Source organism: Podarcis melisellensis (assembly GCF_964234715.1).
Source record: "Podarcis melisellensis genome assembly, chromosome: 3".
Classification (NCBI taxonomy): domain Eukaryota; kingdom Metazoa; phylum Chordata; class Lepidosauria; order Squamata; family Lacertidae; genus Podarcis; species Podarcis melisellensis.
The window spans coordinates 40,443,095-40,465,480 of NC_138530.1; the positions used below are offsets into that span (position 1 = coordinate 40,443,095).

The following is a 22,386-nucleotide window of genomic DNA, read 5'->3' on the forward strand; positions in this document are numbered from 1 at the left end:
AGAGCCAGTGTGGTGTAGTGGTTAAGAGCGGTAGTCTCATAATCTGGGGGACCGGGTTCGCGTCTCCGCTCCTCCACATGCAGCTGCTGGGTGACCTTGGGCCAGTCACGCTTCTTTGAAGTCTCTCAGCCCCACTCACCTCACAGAGTGTTTGTTGTGGGGGAGGAAGGGAAAGGAGAATGTTAGCTGCTTTGAGACTCCTTAAAGGGAGTGAAAGGCGGGATATCAAATCCAAACTCCTCTTCTTCTTTTTTAAAAAATAGTGATTTGGGATAATTGTATTCATAAAAAATATTTGTATACCACTGCATCATTTTTCACATACACACATTGGTACCTTGGTTTATGAACTTAATCCGTTCCTTTAATCCGTTCTTAAACCAAAACCATTCTTAAACCAAGGCACGCTTTCCCTAATGAGGCCTCCCGCCGCCGGTGCCCTTCTACCATTCAGATTCCGTTCTTAGACCAAGGTAAAGTTCTCAAACCAAGACACTAGTTCCGGTTTTGCGGAGTTTGTAAACCAAATCGTTCTTAAACCAGACTGTTCTTAAACCAAGGTACCACTTTATATCAAAGTGGTTTACAGCAAAAAATAATAATACAATAAAAAGTTAAACAGACATCAACTAACCATTGTGGATGGATGTCTTGTTAAATGCCTTCATAGGCTGAGAGGAACAGAAACATTTTCAGCAGTCGTTTAAAAGTTGGTAGAGTATTCCACAAGATTGGGCTGATGGTTTTTAAGGGGTTTCTTGTCAAATGAGCCTTACCAGCTTGGGGAACAACCAAAGATGCTCTTGCAGGTGAGTGAGCAGGGATAAGAGCGTTCCAGGCAATCCCTGAGGTACCCTGGACCAAAGTTGTTCAGGATTTTATAAACACGCAAGAATCCTGAGCAGTAATGGGAAGCCAGTAAAGTTGTTTAACAATGCTGTGTTGTGTGCTCTCAAGCAGAGCCCCAGCTGGAGCTTCTGAACCAAACCTAAGGGCAGCCCCACAAAGAGCAACATTACAGTAATCCAGCCTTGAGGGTACCACCACATGGGCTACAGTAGTCAGGCTATCCCTGTACATGAATAGCCATAGTTTGTGAACCACATGAAGCTGGTAAAAGGCACTCATAGCCACAAAGGATGCTTGAATCTCTGGTGACAAAGATGTGTCCAGGAGTATCCCCTAGCTACATGCAACCCCATCCGAACTAGTGACTTCCCAAACATGGGAACTACCCATCCAAAGAGCCCCTGTCTTGCCAGGGTTCATATACACTTTATTGACCTCATCCAGTCCACCAGTGCATCCAGACAACAGTCCAAAGCTTTCAAAGCCTCTCTTGATTTGGATTTTACAAGCCATGTGAAAATAACTTGGTGAAATCTACGGAGTTTGTGCTGTGAATAATTCATTGCAAAGGGATGTTTTTAACAGCTAGGATTTGATGAGTGTTTTATACCATAAAGCTGCAGCTGTGTCAACTTACTCCTGAGTAATTCCATTGCACCTAGTTCACAGGGAACAGCTTTTCGGTGTCATCATCCAACACTAGAGGAGAATATTCACACTGGATTCCGGATGAAACCGAATCTATTGTAAATCCTTAACTTGAATTCTTTCATGGAACTTTGTAGTGAATATTAAATTTGTTTTTAAATCACTGGTACAGTGTTAAGAAGCACATTTTACAATATACCGTATTTTTCGCACCATAGGACGCACCGGACAATAGGACGCACCTTGTTTTAGAGGGGGGAGAACAAGGGAAAAAAATTCTTCTGCTCTCTGCCCAGCGCCCCTTCAGCGAAGCGGCAGGAGGCTCTGCGCAGAGAGTGGGAGAATTTTCCCCCTTTTGTTTTCCCGTTCTAAAACAAGGTGCCGTTTAAGGTGCGTTCAGGCGGCTACCTTGGAAGCCTGGAGAGCGAGAGGGGTCGGTGCGCACCGACCCCTCTCGCTCTCCAGGCTTCAGGTTCCTTTCGACCTGCTCTTTGGGGCTGGCGGGGGAAGCCCACCACCAGCCCCAAAGAGCAGGTCAGGGAGCAGCGGCCATAGGCGCGCGTCACCTCTCCAGCCGGGAGAGGGTTGCGGGGGGCTGCTTTAGCCCCGTGCGTGCTCTCCCGGCTGGAGAGGTGACGCGCGCCTATGGAGGCTCCTGCCATAGGCGCGCGTCACCTCTCCAGCTGGGAGAGGGTCGCGGGGGGCTGCTTTAGCCCCGTGCGTGCTCTCCCGGCTGGAGAGGTGACGCGCGCCTATGGAGGCTCCTGCCATAGGCGCGCGTCACCTCTCCAGCCGGGAGAGGGTCGCGGGGGGCTGCGCGCGTCACCTCTCCATCCAGGAGAGGGTCGCGGGGGCTGCTTTAGCCCCGTGCGTGCTCTCCCGGCTGGAGAGGTGACGCGCGCCTATGGAGGCTCCTGCCATAGGCGCGCGTCACCTCTCAGGCCAGGAGAGGGTCGCGGGGGGCTGCTTTAGCCCCGTGCGTGCTCTCCTGGCTGGAGAGGTGACGCGCGCCTATGGAGGCTCCTGCCATAGGCGCGGATCACTTCTCCAGCTGGGAGAGGGTCGCGGGGGGCTGCTTTAGCCCCGTGCGTGCTCTCCCGGCTGGAGAGGTGACGCGCGCCTATGGAGGCTCCTGCCATAGGCGTGCGTCACCTCTCCAGCCAGGAGAGGGTCGCGGGGGGCTGCTTTAGCCCCGTGCGTGCTCTCCCGGCTGGAGAGGTGACGCGCGCCTATGGCAGGAGCCTCCATAGCCGAGCGTCACCTCTCCAGCCGGGAGAGCACGCGCGGGGCTAAAGCAGCCCCCCGCAACCGTCTCCCGGCTGGAGACGCGGGGCTGGGGCGGGGGAAGCCCGAGCTTCCCCCTCCCCCAGAACGGGACCCAGAGCCATGCCGAAGCTGCGCGCAGCTTTGGCATCGCTCTGGGAGCTTTCGGGGCTGGGGGAGGAGGAAGCCCTCCGCCAGCCTCCAAACCAGGTCGGGAGACAGCGGGAGGGCGCGCTGCGCCTCCCAGCTGTCCCCGGAGCTTGCGGGGCAGGCAGCGGGGAGAAGCGCTCTTCTCCCCGCGGCCCGCCTGCAGATCAGGTCCGGGGACAGAGGGAGGACGCGCTGCGCCTCCCAGCTGTCCCCGGAGCTTGCGGGGCAGGCAGCGGGGAGAAGCGCTCTTCTCCCCGTCGCCCGCCTGCAGATCAGGTCCGGGGACAGAGGGAGGACGCGCTGCGCCTCCCAGCTGTCCCCGGAGCTTGCGGGGCAGGCGGCGGGGAGAAGCGCTCTTCTCCCCGTCGCCCGCCTGCAGATCAGGTCCGGGGACAGAGGGAGGACGCGCTGCGCCTCCCAGCTGTCCCCGGAGCTTGCGGGGCAGGCAGCGGGGAGAAGCGCTCTTCTCCCCGTCGCCCGCCTGCAGATCAGGTCCGGGGACAGAGGGAGGACGCGCTGCGCCTCCCAGCTGTCCCCGGAGCTTGCGGGGCAGGCAGCGGGGAGAAGCGCTCTTCTTCCCGTCGCCCGCCTGCAGATCAGGTCCGGGGACAGAGGGAGGACGCGCTGCGCCTCCCAGCTGTCCCCGGAGCTTGCGGGGCAGGCGGCGGGGAGAAGCGCTCTTCTCCCCGCGGCCCGCCTGCAGATCAGGTCCGGGGACAGAGGGAGGACGCGCTGCGCCTCCCAGCTGTCCCCGGAGCTTGCGGGGCAGGCAGCGGGGAGAAGCGCTCTTCTCCCCGTCGCCCGCCTGCAGATCAGGTCCGGGGACAGAGGGAGGACGCGCTGCGCCTCCCAGCTGTCCCCGGAGCTTGCGGGGCAGGCAGCGGGGAGAAGCGCTCTTCTCCCCGTCGCCCGCCTGCAGATCAGGTCCGGGGACAGAGGGAGGACGCGCTGCGCCTCCCAGCTGTCCCCAGAGCTTGCGGGGCTGGCGGCCGGGAGAAGCACGCGTCTCCCCGCCGTCAGCCTCCAAACCACATCGGAAGACAGCGGGATGGTGGTGTTCCGCCTCCCCGCTGTCCCCCGACCTTGTGGGACTGGCGCTGCGGCTCTCCTGAAGCCTGGAGAGTGAGAGTGGTCCGTGCGCACCGACCCCTCTCGCTCTCCAGCTTCAGCGAAAGCCTGTATTCGCACCATAGGACGCACACACATTTCCCCTTCATTTTTGGAGGGGAAAAAGTGCGTCCTATGGTGCGAAAAATACGGTAATTTTTAAACCGAAGCATGTATTTCTCACATCTTGGGAAATTGTAATGTTTTTATTGTGTATGCATGGCTTATGCTACTGTTCAATAGCTGCTTTCTCTTTCCTAATAAATGGCGTGCATTAAAAAGTCCCTACATTGTTCATTTCTTTTAGAAGCTACATGGCATACAAAGGAAGAGGCATGCACTTGAACAGAGGCACCTTTGGGTGAAAATCTACCCCTGTGCGCAATTAGTAATGAAGATACCAAATGCAGCCAGTAATAGGTGCTACACTATGACTGCTTAATGCAGAAAAATTGTGTTCTGTATAGTGTGGCAGGTGGTTCACTTTTAGACTATCAAGAAAGGTACAGTGCATCACATTGTATATAACAGAAAGGAATCAAACAGCAAGGAGACGGGTTATTTCCTTTTTAATGCACGCTAGAACTACGTGCCACCCTTCTGCTTTCATTAGTACTGTCACAAGTTTTTTTTCCTGATAACTTGAGGCACAGTCTAGCCAACCCTGAACACTTTGACAAGCCACTGAGCGTTTCATCTACCGGTACTTGAAACTTCCCCACTGAAAAATACAAAACTTCTACTCAGGTGTAAGGGCTACATTAGAGGTTACTTCCATGTAAAGCTAGCGGTCTGGTTCACACTTGATCATGCCATTTTCCATGGGCAGTAAAGTGGATTAACCTTAAATAGAAGCCCATCAACTAATTTAGCCAGAAAGGCATTATTAAAAACCTTTTAACCAAAGAACCAACTCAGAAGAGAAAGGGAGGCTAGCAGAGTCAACATCAGATGGACTAACTTGTAACTGCCCAGGGAAAATATCATTAGTTGCCACCTCCTGTTTCAGTACAGCTAGTTTTTTTGTTTTCAGTACTGTATGGGGTTCTCAGTGTGCCTAGTGTATTATTTCTACATTTGAGCCAATTTGCAGGTTAGTAAAAAAACACCCAGATCTGTTTCGACATATACATATACATACACAACAAATGTATTCAGCTGTAAGTAGTGATACAAACACCCATAGCTACTGAACAGTTCAGCATGTAACTGTTTTAAGCCTTCACTGACATTAGGAAAATGGATTGAAAGACCTTTGGTATAAAACACCGAAAATTACAAAACTGAGCAGTCTGGTCAACAGTAAAAGGCATATTTAGAATATTTACACTCAAGGTCAACAGGACTTACTCCTAAGTTAGTACATGAAGGATTTTAACCTAAGTGTCCTGATCTTATTTCTGGCCTCTCTATATACACATTTTGGACCTTTTCAGCCCTCCTGTTCTCTTCTCTGCACTAGATCAGTATTCCACTTCTTCTATAATTGATTGGGGTGTAAAGGAGGATCATCTCAATCCTGTTTGCTGTGCTTTCCCAAAAATAACAAATAAGCTTTTTTTAAAAAAAGTACCTAAAGTTCACAGCTGACAGTCAACTGATTATGCAGCTCCTATAAGATTTTCTTGGTGTGTAGCTCCTTTCTATCCATATTTCCAAGTGAACAGGACTTCAGCACAGTTCCAGTGTTACAATATATACATAAATACATTTCAAAAACCTTTTCCCTACAAAAATATATGCAGTCTTCTGAACTGTTCGATATCTTTATGCTGGAGCGATCTTGCAGCATTTACTATTCTTGCTTTAGGAAAGTTATTCATGGTCTGCAAAAGTGTCTCCAGGACAGTTTGAGGATAAATCTTCTTTATCTGGAAGATTTTTAAAAAGAGCATTATACAGTTGTCACAAGAAAAACACACTGGACTGAGATACTAAGCCTTTTGGGGAGAGAGAGCTGTAAATTAGAAAAGATCAAACAAGCCATACACAGTGATACTAAACAGGTTGCTGAAATTAATTGCAGATATGGCCTGCAGTTATCAAGAGCAGGGGGGGTTCCATTTATGGTGAGCATCCTCAAACACAAGTACATTAAGAGTATCATTTCTTTTCCTCTTGCAAACAACTCCAAAGAAAAAAATTGGGAATACAATAAGCAATAAGGTTCCCAAAGAAACAAATTTAGGTTTATATTACATGGAGGCTTTCGTTGTGCAAAGGTGACTCATGCATCTTTTGGCCAAGGCATTAGATACTGTTAGTTTACATTAACAGACCAACTAAAGAAGAGGGCTCAGCTATTATTAATACCTGGTATTTTTCTTACCATCATAGGTTGTTCCACACCAAATGCAGTAGAGGTGTTCTTCCCTTAGATACGCTGTCAACATGATTAACTTTTCTGATTCCTGTGTTTGACAAATGAAATACACCTTTAAGCATAAATGGATTATGCATTAATTTTAAAATTATTTTAGCTTATTTAGATCAGGGGTTGGCAAACAAAGGCCTGCGGGCCAGGTCAGGCCCAACTGCCTTCAGAATTTGACCTACGGACTGTCTGTGAATCGGCGTGGGGATTCTGCTCATTTGGGCTGCGCCATTTCCCCCCCTGCGCCATTCCGTTCCCCCCCTCTCCCTCACACACATCGTGGTGGTGCCTCCTCCCTCCCTCCTCGTGGCTTCTCCCCTCCCTGCCTAGAGGAGGAAGGGGGCTGGGCTGGGCTGAGCTGGCCCCTCTCTGGAGTCAGCCCTTTCGCACTGCTCATCTTCCCCCCGCCACTGCCCTGGTGCGCCTGTGGGCAAGAGAGCAGAGCGGACGAGATCGCTTTGTCTACCCACGAGAAACAGTGGCAGCGGTGGTGATAGCCCCTGGGAAGTTAAGTTCAGCAGCTGGGGCTGGGGGTGGGGAGGAGGACTACTTGCCCCCCTTGCCGCTTCTTCCAGCTCCCCCGCCCCCATGCCGCTTCTCCGGCCCACCACAAGGTTGTGGTAGCCTGTGCCTAAAAATTTTTGCCGGCCCCCGATTTAGATTATTGAAGTGCAATGCAGCTTCCAATGGTATCTAAACCCCACACTTACGTCGAACTCATCTTCCTCTTTTTCTTCCTCCTCCTCTGCATCCACGTCATCTTCCTTTTCCTCCTCTGGCTGTAACCAGAACCACATCTCTTTGGGGGATTCAAGGCCCTTTAAAGCAAAAGTTTGGCAGTAACAACCAACATACCCCACCCCATCAATTTCTTGGCAATTTGGAAAGAGAAAAAGGTGCAACTTTGCACACCTGGAAAAGCAAAATGCTCAAAAAATAACAATAGAAGCAGTCTCAGAACTTGTTGCATACTCAAACCTGAAAAAATGAAAATGCAGCACAAGGCATTATAGCAAAGATTATATTAGCATTTTCAATTCACTGAAGCAGTAAAACATTTTCTGGAAAAGATGGGGACCATGTCTATGTTGTATGTAGTTCTTAAGACAATAAAAACAGGAAGCCAGGCAGGGAAGTAAACCAGAAGAGAGTTGGTTCTTTTTTGCTTTCAGCCTGTCAGTGCACCACACTTGACTTACGATGACGTGGGTGGGTGGACAAGCTCGTAAAAAAGTTGGTGTGGTAGGTTATGCATACTTGCTTTCAGTAAATGATACCCATCCAAAGTCTTTGGGTCACAAATGCACAAAAACATTTGAAAGAAATGTTTTTATTTAAACTTACTTTCTGCATATCTAGTTGTTGACAGGCTTTCTGACTTTTCACAAGGTCTCGTTTTACTTGAAGTTGCTCCTGTTTGGTCTTCAATCTCAATCTTAAAAATAAAATGAAACATGACTTGGACTGGTTGAGATATTACACTGATAGAAGAGAAGAAGAGGAGTTTCAATTTGATATCCCGCCTTTCACTCCCTTTAAGGAGTCTCAAAGTGGCTAACATTCTCCTTTCCCTTCCTCCCCCACAACAAACACTCTGTGAGGTGAGTGGGGCTGAGAGACTTCAAAGAAGCGTGACTGGCCCAAGGTCACCCAGCAGCTGCATGTGGAGGAGCAGAAACGCGAACCCGGTTCCCCAGATTACGAGACTACTGCTCTTAACCACTACACCACATTGGTGTATATGTATCTATCAATTTGTTTTGTTCACCATCGTGGGAGTTGTACAATGGGCAGTTTAGAAGTGCTACAAACCCAAATACTATATTACACACCTTTTGGGACCCAGATCACTGTGAGCAGCTCCCATCATCCCTGATCTTTGACCATGCTGGCTGGGGCTTGTGGGAGTTGGAGTCCAATAACATGTGGAGGACACTATGCTAACTACCCCTGGTGTAGTTCATACTGGCAATACCTGATGGTGATATTTGATGGAGTAGCAGCCTAATTTGGTATGAGGCAGTTTCTTATGCACTGTGGGAAGGATAACCCCACACAGCACTGTTCCTCAACCTAGTGCTCTCCAGATGATGTGGACTCCCAACTCCAATCAGCCCCAGTCAGCATGGCCAATGGTTCTAGAAACTACTATGCTGGCTGTTGCTGGCCTCAGTTGACTGGAAGAAATTTTCAGACAAGAGTCTTGTCTGGCTGTATCTGCAGAGGTCATGGATTCAACAGGGGGCCTTCTGCATGCAAGCACGTGTTCCACCATGAAGCCACAATCCTTCCCATAAACAATACAATTCTTATTTGCAAAGAGAAGACGAGGAATGAAGCCCTTGAACATTACTTGAAGAGGTCAGCCGTCTGCTCCTCTGCTTGTTTCCTCATATGCATTTTTCTCCTGTAGTTTTCCAAGTTTTCTTCAGCTTTCCGTTTCTTCACTTCTTCATGGCCAAGCCCACTTCTGCCTGTTCCAAGTTCAAAGCGCTAGTTAACACATCAAGAGGCACCGTGTTTGAACTTTAAAACATTAAAAAGGAGAGAATGGACACAAACCTGTGGTAATGTTCAGAGGAATAGGCTCGACAATCCCCTTTCCTGCAGAAAACAAGAGCAGTCACGGTTGATAAAAACACACATGATCATCACTATTAGACACATTTGTGTTCCTTTCATCACAGGAGCTCAGAGTGGCTTGTAATGGGGTTCTCACATTACAACAAACCCTGTGAAGTGGATCAGACCATGAGTTAATGAGACACCTTAGGCTATCTACTTGGCATCTGAACAGAGATTTGAGTCTAGCCTAGTTAAAGTGTTTTGCACTGGTTCTCTGTATCTTTCATGTACGTGCATCATTTCAAACAATATCAACCGGAGAAATGAAATTTACTGAACAGATAACAGGCCTTTGCCATAACTTGAAAAAATAACTATTATATGATTCTACATTAATGTTGTAGAGTAATTCCCCTCAAGATGTAAGTTATACTGGTTCTAACCTCACAAGAAATTTATGTTACTATTTGAAGATTTTTATTTTGCTTTGACATTCTGTTAATTAGCACTTCCTGTCTCCCAGGGAAAGTATCAGGGCAAGAGGAAGACCAGCCGGGTCCAAGCCACCAGCCAGAGAACAAGCAGCTCCAGGGAGATTGCTATTTCCCCCCTTCCAGAAAAAATACTCTGTTCCAACTGCTAGTTGGGCCTGGGACTGCAGAACTGAAGGGAATAATATTCCGGCCCAACCACTGGCCAGCAGACTCAGGGCTGCTGATTCGTTTGTGACTCTGAGGTTTATTATTATCAGTAGTAGTATTATTATTCCACCAATCTCTCCCTCTTCCCTAATTTTTTTGGGGTGTGTGAAATGGTGACTCACTCCCCCCCACAGCGGCGATTCCAGGGTCCCCTCTTACAGGGGATTGCACCTTTATATGGGAGTCACTGGCCATACACTGAAAGGTTGTCAGTGAACTCCCCTGCATTGCGGGGACATGGGGTGGGCTGCCAGCATACACAAGCATCTTGCTGTGCACCCTCCCATGTCCCATCCACCCTGAGGAGCCCCAGTTCCCCCATCTGGGGGGCTGGGAGGGATACATGCCCAATGCCTAAGCCAAGGTCTTCCTACATCTGAAAGGTTTAATAAAGCTGTGGCCAATTTTTAATTCCATAACACATTGTCACGGGTCGTTATTCCTTCTGGTGGTCTCTCAGGGCTGGGGGGGGGGGTCCTCTGCCTGGGCATGCAAAACACTCTGTTCCAACTGCTAGTTGGGCCTGGGATTGCAGAACTAAAGGGAATAATGTTCTGGCCCAACCCAGCAGACCCAGGGCTGCATATTTGTGTGTGAATCTGAGGTGCTGCTGGTGGTGGTGGTGGTGGTGGTGGTGGTGGTGGTGGTGGTGGTTGTTGTTGTTGTTGTTGTTGTTGTTGTTGTTGTTATTATTATTATACCACCAACCTCTCCCTTTCTATCAAAGGGAAGGAGGAAGGGCAATCAATGAGATAGCATCCTTTAATTTTTTTAAAAAAAATCCTTCCTTTTTTATATGAGGGAAGCTATTTAGGGTGAACCAAAAATGTCTTACGCAGCAACTTTTTTTTTGTTCTTAATTTTACACAAAGAAAGGGGCTCCGTCAAAGTCTCAGACAGGTAGTAAAGGCATCAGGGCACTCACATACACACACCCACACAGGCAGAAGGGGAGACCGAAGGAAAGAAAGAGAGTTAAATAACAGGGCAACATTTTTTGTTCTTACTCTGAAAACAACCCCCGTTTCTTCTTTCACGGGGGTAAGGAAGGGGAAAGGGGGTTCCCAGCAAGCCCCAGGCCAGCATCTCTGTAAATCACGCCTACTGGTCTGTCACGCTGGCCTGCTGAGCCGGGGCTTGCTGGAAAATCGAAAATATTGCCATATTTTTCCGTGTATAAGATATTTTTTCCTTAGAAATAACAGGCAAAAATTGTGGGTCGTCTTATACATGGATGGGGGGGGGGGCAGCAGCCAGCAGGATTGGCAGCGGCGATTGGGCATGTGATTGGTTGCTGCGGCAAGGCCTGCTGATAATTGGTTGCGGCAAAAACTGAACGATATGTATTGAAAAATCACCCAGGTGTATTACACAGACATTCCCATGATCTCTCAACCCAATAACTGTTTTAATTGGATTGTTTGTGTATTTTAATTTTCTATTTTAATGCTTGTGCCATTGGTTTTTTATACTTCTAAACCACTTCGAAGCCTATTTTGGCATTAAAAGGTTTATAAATTAATATTAAAACAACAACCATAATAATACCATGATACAGTCTTATTCAGAAAAAGGGAAGCTGAGAAACTCACCACTTTTGCCAAGAGGCTGACCACTTTTATAACCCATCTTCTGAAGCATAGCAAAACCTTTATTCTCGTTTCCCAAAGCAATGTTTAAAACAGTATCACGTCGTTCTTTCTCCTGCTCTTTTATACTCTTTTGCCGACTTCTCTCGTTAGCTTCCTTTTGTTTTTCTTCTTTCTTAAACACTTCCTTTGTACGCCTCAGCATTGGCATGCCTGGTCTGATGTCCTGGCTGAACAAGTCCAAATATCAAACTATTATATAGCAATTACAGAAATAAATAAATAAATAAATAAATAAATAAATAAATAAAGTTTTAAGAGTCTTTTCAGTGAACCACATGTAATGCTTAACAGTACATCCCTCAATGTTTTATGGGGCTCACTTCCAGGTAAGTGTACATAGATTGCAAGGTTAATGCAGTTTCCAAACAGAATACCACCAACCTATTGCAATTATCATTCTTGCAAGAAGAATATGTTTCTCTTTTCTTCAGCTGAAATGGAACAAGGATAGATTAAATGGTACGATAAAAGCCCCACACAGTAGTATTTCTGTTGTTGTAATATGCTCACAGAACACACTGGTATATGAAAGGCATGGCAAGGAAATTGAAGGGAAAACCTAGGTTGAATCAGTAGGGAGTTGTAATCCGCAGTAATATATTCTGGAATATGTGTGGGAAGCTTTTGGCCCTCCAGATGTTGCTAAACTACAACTCCCATCAGACCCAGCAAGCATGCCCAATGGTCAGAGATGATGGGAGTTGTAGTTCAGCTACATCTAGAGGGTCACATGTTCCCCATACCCGTTCTAGAGGCTGCTACTTCTGTGCTAGGTCTTACTGAAGGAGACTATAGAAGGGGAATATATTAGAGGCTTACCAGTTCATTGTCCACAAGAAAGGGCCGTGGGAAAAGCAGTGTTGAGAAAGAGTGTAGTCAAAGAGTTAGTCTATGCAGGGATGGGCTTAAAATGGCTTAGGTGGCAGTCTGAATCTATTCCACCCTCCAGTTCAAGTTCATTTTCCTGGATTTAGGAATAAGCAATTCCTATGCCAGTTTCATGGGCCACTTAAACATACTCCTCAACCACTTAAAGCCATGTAGCTGGGCTAGAATCATTGAGTTCAGTCACTGTGGCACAGAGGCAGGTATCCTACATTATATGAGGGTGCCAAACTGGAACTGTAACCCAGGAACTGGATAGCTCTGAAATGGCAAGAGGAAAGGTGCACAGTTCAGCTTTCAGTCTCAAATGTCATGTTTGATCAATCATCCAAGGCTTCACAAACCATGGTTTATGAAGCTGTAGACAAGCATCATGGCCATGCATCATTCTCTTGCTCCACCTGATTATCCTTCCTCTAGCTGTGCCCCAGCTTGAGCACAAAGAGCCTGGGTTGCAGTAAGCCAGAGTTCCTGATACACCAGAACTAGGAAGCTCTGGCTTAAAGCAAGCCAGGATCTTTACACCTCAGCCAGTATGCAGCCAGAGAGTGCAAAGCGATGGCACTTGGTTTATTCTTTATAAGGCTTTGGATGATCACACACATGCAGCCATTGTACCTCTTGGAAAGACCTTTTCTCTGGTTTCCCTAAAAAATGATACACCCAGTTCAGAGACGGTAAGTGAAATCTAAACTACTTCTGTGCTAGGTGTTCTTGGAGCAGAAATACAAGAGATTAACACTCTTCTTGTCCCAAAGAAAGGACTGGTGGAAAAGTTGTTGGTGCAGAAAAAGAGTGAAGCAGTCAGTACAGTTGGTCCATGCAAGACAGAGCTGTTCCGCCTAGCCTTCGGTCCGGGCCCAATTTGACCCCCCTCTATGGGACTCTGTAAATTACCTCTTTGGCCCATTTATCGGGTCATGTGGGACCAACATGGATAGCTGGCCCTGATGAATACTTGAGGTTCCTGACCCCTATGGTTGTAATTCATGGGCAGTCATTTAATTTTATCCTGATTCTAATTTTTAAGCTGTATTTTAATCAGTTGTTTGATTGTGTTTTCATGTATTTGATGTTAGCCACGCTGAGCCCGGTCTTGGCCGGGGAGGGCGGGGTATAAATAAAAATTTACTTACTTACTTACAATAGTGTGCTAAAGGAACTGACAGAAGTCAGAACAACATTTGCATGTGGTTTGAGACTGCAAGACCTGGGTCCCCAGATGGCCAGCTCTAGTCCAACAACAAAAGGGGACTCAAGGATGAAGAACCCTCTTCTGGGGGATATCAACTTGAAGCATTTTAGCCAGACCTCTTACTCAAAAAATAATTGAAAAGTTCTGTATCTGAAACACCACAAATAGCTTCAATTATTAGTGCATGTGTTAGGCACTGACAAGTTTGATAAGTTTAGAAAAATATTGCACTTACTTAACATTAATAAAGGAATCAGACATGTAGTCATCTTCTTCATCACCCATGATTGGTATTAATACTCCACTTGCAGACCTCTTGCCTAGAAACAATATTTTTCTAGCTTTTAGAATGCATTGAAAATAGCTAAAGTTTTCACTGATTTTTTGGGGGGGGAATTATTATTTCATGTAGAGTACCGTATTTTTTTGCTCTATAAGACTCACTTTTTCCCTCCTAAAAAGTATGGGGAAATGTGTGTGCGTCTTATGGAGCGAATGCAGGCTGCGCAGCTATCCCAGAAGCCAGAACAGTGAGAGGAATTCCTCTTGCTGTTCTGGCTTCTGAGATTCAGAATATTTTTTTTCTTGTTTTCCTCCTCCAGAAACTAGGTGCGTCTTGTGGTCTGGTGCGTCTTATAGAGCGAAATATATGGCATTTATATCCCAACTTTCTTCTAGCTTGGAAGACTTACAACAATTAAAAACATTATTATAAACTACAAATTAACAAAAACAAACTGTGACTTTGTTACAGCTAATAGTTGCCACAATTTTCAGAGTGCTCTGGTGGGAGGAACAGTAAGCTGTAAGCTGCCCAGAATGGCTGGGGAAACCCAGCCATATGGGCATGGTATAAATAAAAAAATTAATAATAATAATAATTTCATTTAGTGTTCCTAGAAAGAGAGCAAACTTTAGGGGCACTGAACCTTTAGATTAATGTGGTGGCTCAGTTAGATGAAATCCCACCTAGAAACAACTGAAAAGCAAAAGCAACAAATAGCCTTGTGGCACCATAAATACTAGAAAAATTATTATGACTGATGCCCAACATCATCATGCCAGTCAGGCTGCTCACCCCAAAAGCCTTATACCTCAAGTGGGATTGTAGCCTGACACATACAGCACAATTCTGTGTTTATCTAGCAAGTGAACAAGTCCCCACTGGATTCAAGAGGACTCGCTCCCTGCTAAGAATGCACATTAGCAAAGAAAAGGTGTCATACACAGCCCCTCATGATTACCCCAGTCTCCCCATATTAACTGAATGTAATAAGAGTCCTGTCGAATCAGATGAAAGGTCTATATTCTAGCCTAACATCCTGCTGTGCATAGTAAAATAACAGAACAAGCTTGCTTAAGGACTAATGCATTATTATCATTATTATTAATTCTTAAATTTCTATACTGGCCTTCATCCAGAGATCTCAGGGTGGCTTACAACATACTGTATTTTTCGCTCTATAAGACACACTTTTTCCCTCCTAAAAGTAAGGGGAAATGTGTGTGCGTCTTATGCAGCGAATGCAGGTGGGAGGCTCTGTCAGCACTCCCTTTAAAGAGCTGAGTGGAGTGTGTGTGTGGCTCTTGGAGGCTTTTCACGCTCCTTGGGAAAAGCCCCCAAGAGCCGCACACACACTCCGCACACTCTTTAAAGGGAGCGCGGGTCTTGGGGGAGCCTTAGCCGTGCGCAGCGTCTCCTAAAGAAGAAGCCAGAACAGCGAGTGGGATCCTGCTGGCTGTTCTAGCTTCTGGCTTAGCCATGGGATGAAGGCTCCGCAGGGGAGCAGGGAGCCTCTCCTAAAAACTAGGTGCGTCCAATCGTTCGGTGAGTCTAATAGAGCGAAAAATATGGTACAAACACACACACACAACCCCCCCCCCAAGAATACATACTACAATAACAAACAAGTGCAATTACACCCCCTGCACCTATACAGGTGTTATTATTAACAGCATCAGCTTTCGTGAACTACAGTCCACTTCATCGGATACATGAAGTCGTATCCTCTGTGCTGCAAGTACGCACACACACATATATAGTGGTGTGGAGAACAGCCCTCTCTCCTTGCCGTCCCCCCAGCAACTAGTGTTCAGAAACACGCTGCATTTGATCGTGGAAGTTGTATACAGCCATCCTAGCAGCACAGAATTGCAAGGGAGCCTTAGGGTCATCTAGTCTAAACCGCACCCCCCCACACACACACAATGCAGGAACCCCACGGCTAGCAGCTGCCCATAGCCTGATCTAAGAAGCTGCTCAACATTCGCCAGCAACACTCAAATCGGTACAGCACCAGCTCTTTATCATTATTCCCTACCAGCCTCCGCGCGCCTCTTCCACCCAGTGAAGCCTAGCCCTCTTGCGTTCCAGTCGCTCGGCAACTGCGCATGCGTGTCTTCTACCGACCAGCTTCCGGGTATGGAATGCGCTTGCGCGGCAGCCGGCGCTTCCTCAGCTGGTGGGGAGAGAGGGATTCAGTTACTGAGCGGTGCGCCATGGCGACGTCAGGTGTTTGCCCCTTTCTGTCAAACGTCGCAGTGGTCTGCGGTACCGCGAACTGTCGGAAGAGGTGGGTCTGGGAGACGAAGGACTTACTTGCGGGGTGGGGGGGGGGAGAAGAGCCGCTGGGTCAATATTAAGGGGTGGCGGTTGGGTGGCGTGGGGGGGGCACTTTAACTGGGTCCCTGTGAGGAGGAGGGAGGAGGGAACGAACAACGGCGGCTCCTACGGGTGGGCAGCGGGGTCAAGTTAAGGTGGTGCGCTGCTTTCGCGGCGGGGTGCTTCGGCCTTTAGGGCAGGCAGGCGCTTTCGAGAGGGGCGGGCAGGAGTTTTGAGTGGCGGCGGGTTTCCTTATCGCTGGGGCTGCCCTTGACACCAGGGTGGCAGGCCTTGGGGCTGGATATCCGAAACTGCCGTTTCCTCTGACTGGCAATGGCCCCTCGGGGATCTCTTACTACTGGGGGGGGGTGTTGGGGGAAGTCGCACCTTCTGCATGCAAAGCGAAGCACACGAGCTGATGGAGCTCCCTCCGAAACTGAGCGGGGCTTTAAAGCGCTTGGGGGCATCCCCAGCAGCTACAGCACTTTCACACCATTTATGCAGCAGCAAGCATGGGGTTGCTGCTCGCTCTTGCACGCAGCAGGCAGCTGCAGATATTCTGGGCTCTCTGTCGCTGATTCCAATGGTGCAGTTCTCAGTTTATTATTATGTCCCATTCATCTCTCACCCTGTCCTTATTGAGGTGGGAGGCGATGAGCAATAGAGCCTTTTCAGCTGCAGTACTCCTGGCAGTGGAATCCTCTCCCGGGAGACATTTAACTGGTACTTACTCCTCCTAGCTTTCAGGCACCTGGCGACAGGCAATTTCCTTCCTACAATTTTGATGCTTGATGGTTTAATTCCGCCTTCATTGCCTTGCTGTTATTCTCCCTGCCCCTCTCTTTTACTTCCAAGTTTTATTTTGTTCCTATCCTTTTGTATACTGTATGTAAATTGATATTTGATTTTATTATGGTTGTTATTTGACTTGGAAGTTTCTGTGGAGAATATTTTAAATAAATTCAGCAGGGGAATCTGAGATCACAAATTCAGGTTTCACTTTTGTCTGAATAAAATTTTACTTATAGCAGTAGCAGAGGACAGGATTGTAGAGGAATCTCATAAAGTGGCAGCTCCTACAAGAATTGGCACTCTTAAAACATAGTCTTAATATTCCTATCTGTGTGTGACTTCCCTGGCATATCACCTCAGAGCAAGTGAATCAGGCAATATATGTGCTTTCCACAGCCTTGAGATAATACTTCTGGCCCTTCTGAATGACAGAAATTCCAAATTACAGTACAGTTCTATGTCTACTGAGAAGTAAATCCCATCGAGTTCCATTGGACTTAATTCCAAGGTAAATGAATACAGGACTGCCAAAAAGAGGTTCCATAATCATTATTACTAGCCTGGCAATGCACTCTCTCTCTCTGACATTTTTTCCTCCATTGCACTTGATGAGTTGATTACCCTATTATCTTTAGTTAACCCATGTTTACCGTTGATCCTGTGCCCTCCTAATTGCCATCTCTGCTGTCATTGTCACTCTTTATGTTATCCTATCTTTTTCTTCCTCTCTTCAACATTCAAATGCACCACTGTTTTCCTTATTAAGACAAACCAACTCTTGATCCCTTTTCTAGGTCTGACTACTGTACAATTCCCTCCCCCTCCCCTTTTCATCAAACCCCTGCTTACTTTCATGAGCTATTTTTCCCCCCAACTCTGTTGCTGCCCCCCATCTAGTCTCCCAGCTGCATGTCACTGCTTTTACCTCCTCATCACCAAATCCAAAAGTCTCTACTCAGTTCTCTTCCTCTTTGATATCTAGGTACAGTAGATCACTTTCCCCTCCTTGTTTCACTTTGCTTTATGTCCTAGATCTCCTTTATTTTGTTTTCAGATGGCTCTCTTTCTGTCTAATTGATATTTTGGTGTTTCTAGAGGGGGAAGCCCTCTTTGTTTTCTTTCTTCATTGTGGTTTCTCAGATGTCTGTGCTTGTATTTGGCCATCTGCTATTCTGTCCCTATACAGTGTCCCTGAGTAACATTATCACATATCATGGCTTTCAGTACTATGCACTGATGTCACCCACCTCTACCTAAGAAGAACTTTCTTCATTCTAGTGCAGGCATAGGCAACCTCGGCCCTCGAGATGTTTTTGGCCTACAACTCCCATGATCCCTAGCTAACAGGCCCAGTGGTCAGGGATGATGGTAATTGTTGTCCCAAAACATCTGGAGGGCTGAGGTTGCCTATGCCTGTTCTAGTGCATTTCTAAGTGTGTCTTTGATATTTCTCTCTAGGTATTGCATTGTTATTTCAAACTCAGTAGGACTCAAAATCGAACTTGGTTCCTCCCAAGCCATCTCCTTCCTCCTTCATTCTTAATCGTTAATAACATCACCTTGCTCTACTGATCAGGCTTGAAGCCTTGGTTTTCTCTATCCTTTGCCCTCCATTTTCATTGCCAAATCATTTCTTCTTTTACAATGTTACAAAAATATGACCAAAAATTCTGGTCCATGCCTTGGTCATCTCTTATGTTGACTACTGCATTGTTTTCATGGCTCTTCTGTTATCTTGCATTCATCCATGCAGCATTCTGCTGCCAAAATTATTCACTCTGACCCTGTGCATCTTTTCTCCCTTGCTGCTCTCAGTGCCTTGAACTGCCTGCCAGAATGCCTCCATCTGTCCACCTTCTGTATTTCCTCCTCAAAACGCATATTCTCTGGCAGCCCATTGGAACAGCATCTAGTCCCAGTACCCTATGGTAACTAAGCTGAATAATGTGTAATTAAATAGCAACACATTCTCTCCCTTTTTATCCCTGCCACCATTTCCCTCACCTTCCTCTGTTGTAAGTCCCTTGGTGAAGGACCTGCCAAATCTGTTGTTTGTAAAGTGCAATGTGCATTGCTAGTACTAAGGAAATAATACATCAGTGCAGATACTTCATGTAAGTGTTCGACAATCTGGGATATAATCAAATATTAAGTAAATGAGCTGTTTGTAAACTGCTATTAGGAATAAGAAAATAATAATAATTATTGTTCTATGTTATGTTTTCTAATAGGAAATAAGTACACCTGTAACAAAAGCAGATTTTAGCCAGCCATGGAGCTTGCTCACAGTTTGTTATTAAATGAAGAGGCTTTGGCTCAAATCACAGAAGCAAAGCGACCAGTTTTTATCTTTGAATGGCTGCGGTTTCTTGACAAAGTGCTAGTAGCTGCTAACAAGGTATGCCATGTCCCCTCCCACCAGTCTTTGGTTTTTATATAGGCCTTTTTCATTGAGTTTCATGGGGCTTGCTCCTGGATCAGTGTAAAGGATTGCAGTCTAACTCCACAACATTATTATGTAGTTCACTAACTCGTATATTTAAAACATCTGATTTGCCCATAATTTGAGATGAATGTTATGTCCTGAGCTGTAATTCCCTTTCCAAGTTTGTTTTAAGTGAATTTGTATCAGTAGTTTCAGAAAAATGCCAGAAGCATTTAGGCAATTGGGCCAGTGGATTAGGCCCGTGCCAGCTTCATTAAATAAACCACCAAATATCATGAATGTCAGGATATCTTACTGAAAAATAAAATGACACATGAGGGTGGTTATAGCTCTACTAGCAAAAACATCCCAGAAATAAAAATACTTGAATAGCAATCATCTGAAGGAATTAAACATTTGAATGTTGAATTATGAAAATCAGAGCAAATAAAATTTTATTTTGTTTTGTTAACAGACGGATGTAAAAGAAAAACAAAAAAAGCTTGTTGAACAGCTAACTGGTCTTATCAGCAGCTCTCCTGGGCCACCCACCCGGAAATTGCTTGCTAAAAACCTTGCTGCTCTGTATAGCATTGGAGATACTTTTACTGTATTTCAGACACTTGATAAGTGTAATGAAATTATCAAAAGTAAAGATGATACATCAGCCTACTTACCAACCAAACTGTAAGTAACAGATCACATACAAGACAAGAATGTTGTTACAAGTGACGGTTAACTTGTTAATTTCTAAGAACACTGAAGAAGTAGCTGAGCAGATTTGAATGATTTTTGTGATTCATGCTTACAGAACCCTCAGGGGAATATACCTGTTCAGAAATGAATGATGCCTTGAAGTAACAATGGAATCAATTTCCTACTGTTTTTTGTCACGATATTGGTTGTGACAAGAATGATGCAGCTGAGGGTGGGAGGGTAACTGAGAACATAAGATCCTGCTCGATCAGACCATTTAGTTCAGCATCCTAGATGATGGGCAGTAATATTTAAAGCGGGATTATGTAGATGCTGCAGGATATCAGTGGAAGAAAGTGTTTGTTGGATTAGCATTAGTCTTTAAGCATCCACACTACAGTGGAACCTCTGGTTATATACTGTCCCCTTACGAATGTTTCAAGTAATGCGCTCTGCTAACCTGGAAGTAGATGCCCCTAGTTGCGACCTTTGCCCCAGGATGCGAGCCGAAGTCGTGCAGCGGGAGGCTCCATTAGCAAAAGCGCGCCTCATGTTAAGAACAGTTTCATGTTAAGAACGGACCTCTGGAACGCATTAAGTTCATAACCGGAGGTACCACTGTATTATTGCAGGAGGAGGGAAGATGAAACAATTCTTTAAATGTCTTCTTGGAAATAAATAAATTCACTGGGCCTGTAAATCTCTGAATATATTGCCCACTTCTAAAAGAGCTCTGTTTAGTTTTGTCAAATCACTGTGCTGGCAACATGCAGGACTTGATAGTGTATTGTTTTGCATGTTTACTAAGAAGTAAGTTCTATTGGGGCTTTACAGGCAGGCAAATGTGCATAGGATTGCAATGCAGATGAGTGCTGCTGCATTCTGGATCTGTTATGTGCAGTCTCTGATGGAGAGGCTTTATTCCATGTGAAGAAGCATGCTTATTGTATTTCTAAGTCTAAACATACCTGTGTATACAGAAGAATTGCAAATGTTTTCTAGCTGGAATATCACAATAAGTTGTTCTTGACTTGGCTTTTGTGCAGTAGGACAGCAAAAATAGAGCTTAGTTGAGCACAGTTATATTCCTTCACATACAGCAATCCAGACTGGATTGAGAATTTAGTTTTTCTAAGTGATTACTGCCAAGCAGTTTGAAGCCAACCAATTACTTGACATAATTTTACCAGTCATTGTGAAAATCACTTAGGGAATGCTCAGGAGCATCTTTTAGGAACTATAGGTTATCACACTATTTGGAATTAAATTCCATGCTTTCAAGACTATTTTGTTAGCATCAGACATGCAAAGTCTGAGAAGACTGCATTCTATGCTCATAAAATACTCTTAAAATATTCCAAACTACAGTTGGTGAACATGCTATATTTATTTTGAAATATGTGAGAAATGTGAGTCATTCTTTGGGTAAGAAAAATCCTAATGAGCATGAGAGTAGAAAAACTTAATGAAACTTGGCATTGTTTTACCTGTCACTTAATTGTCAATCCATGTGAATTTTTACCTTCTCATTTCTAAAACTATATCTGTGGCAAAAATATAAGTTTGTAGTCTCTGATTTCCTTACAAAGTATACATAGTACATAAAACTGCCCGCTTGCCTGAAGATGTTTAAGTTTTGATTTGATGCTTCTATTTACTAGCATGTTACCTAGTGAAAAAATACTAATGATGATTTTGCCTTTTTGTAGCACTGCAGTGGCATGTGTTGGAGCATTTTATGAAAAAATGGGGAGAATGCTGGGTAGTTCTTTTCCAGAAACAGTTAACAATCTCTTAAAGTCTCTGAAAAGTGCTGAGGTGAGTGAAAGTGGTGTTGTAAAAAAACACAAAATCATATTTTTCACTCTTTTACATATTTAGTTTGTTAGTCTATTTTGTAACAGACTAAAACCATCAATTAAGGCATAGGAAATTTTATTTAAGGCTATTCTGCTGTCTTTTATTTATATACTCTTTGTTTAATTAGGATGGCCATACGTCTGTAATTTCCAGGACATACCTGGAATACTGCAGTCTGAAGCAGTGTCCGGGCGGAAATTGGCAAAAATGTCTGGGAAAACCTGGACGTATGGCAACCCATGTCAGCAGTGTCATTTTTTTGCCAAATTACCATAAAAATACCTCAGAAATGTGTCATGACACCAGTTGTGTGGTATCTCTCTCTTTCATATATGAATTATGAACCATCTCCCTTTGTCCCTCACTTTTTAGATAATTCTCATAGTTACATTATGAAGATACAGAACAAGTTGTTTCTTATTTCCGCTTCATTCTCTCTTTCTCCCTTTCAAATCCCAATGCAATTTGTAGTCACAGGGCCGGAGTGAAATATTAATGAGTTTGCAGAAAGTCCTAAGTGGGCTGGGTGGTGCTGCAGCTTCTTGCCACCGTGATATTTATAAGAATGCGAGATCTCTCCTGACAGACAGAGCTATGGCTGTGCGATGTGCAGTAGCAAAGG

General features: G+C 45.5%; 2 protein-coding genes across 3 annotated transcripts in view; one reads left to right on the forward strand and one right to left on the reverse strand.

Annotated features, from left to right (window-relative positions):
- Positions 1 to 4,569: 4,569 nt before the first annotated feature.
- Positions 4,570 to 15,795, reverse strand: GPATCH11 (G-patch domain containing 11). 2 transcript variants are annotated; one of them, XM_081905395.1, is made up of 9 exons: positions 15,711 to 15,795; positions 13,625 to 13,709; positions 11,250 to 11,476; positions 8,954 to 8,995; positions 8,745 to 8,865; positions 7,736 to 7,826; positions 7,102 to 7,209; positions 6,347 to 6,428; positions 4,570 to 5,888 (listed from the first exon to the last, which is right to left on the reverse strand). In XM_081905395.1, the coding sequence occupies exons 2-9, from the start codon at positions 13,672 to 13,674 to the stop codon at positions 5,833 to 5,835; spliced, it is 777 nt and encodes a 258-aa protein (XP_081761521.1). In that variant the 5' UTR covers positions 13,675 to 13,709; positions 15,711 to 15,795; the 3' UTR covers positions 4,570 to 5,832. The 2 variants fall into 2 exon arrangements, with proteins under 2 accessions (XP_081761521.1, XP_081761522.1); XM_081905396.1 differs by lacking the exon at positions 15,711 to 15,795 and having other exon boundaries at positions 11,250 to 11,498.
- Positions 15,796 to 15,819: 24 nt separating this feature from the next.
- The window catches only part of HEATR5B (HEAT repeat containing 5B), a 47,118-nt gene continuing 40,551 nt past the window's right edge, over positions 15,820 to 22,386 (forward strand). The window contains exons 1-5 of the mRNA XM_081905337.1: positions 15,820 to 15,962; positions 19,015 to 19,181; positions 19,684 to 19,895; positions 21,614 to 21,722; positions 22,236 to 22,385. Coding sequence (XP_081761463.1) covers positions 19,056 to 19,181; positions 19,684 to 19,895; positions 21,614 to 21,722; positions 22,236 to 22,385 — 597 coding nt within the window. The 5' untranslated portion in view covers positions 15,820 to 15,962; positions 19,015 to 19,055. The remainder of the gene's footprint in view (positions 15,963 to 19,014; positions 19,182 to 19,683; positions 19,896 to 21,613; positions 21,723 to 22,235; position 22,386) is intronic.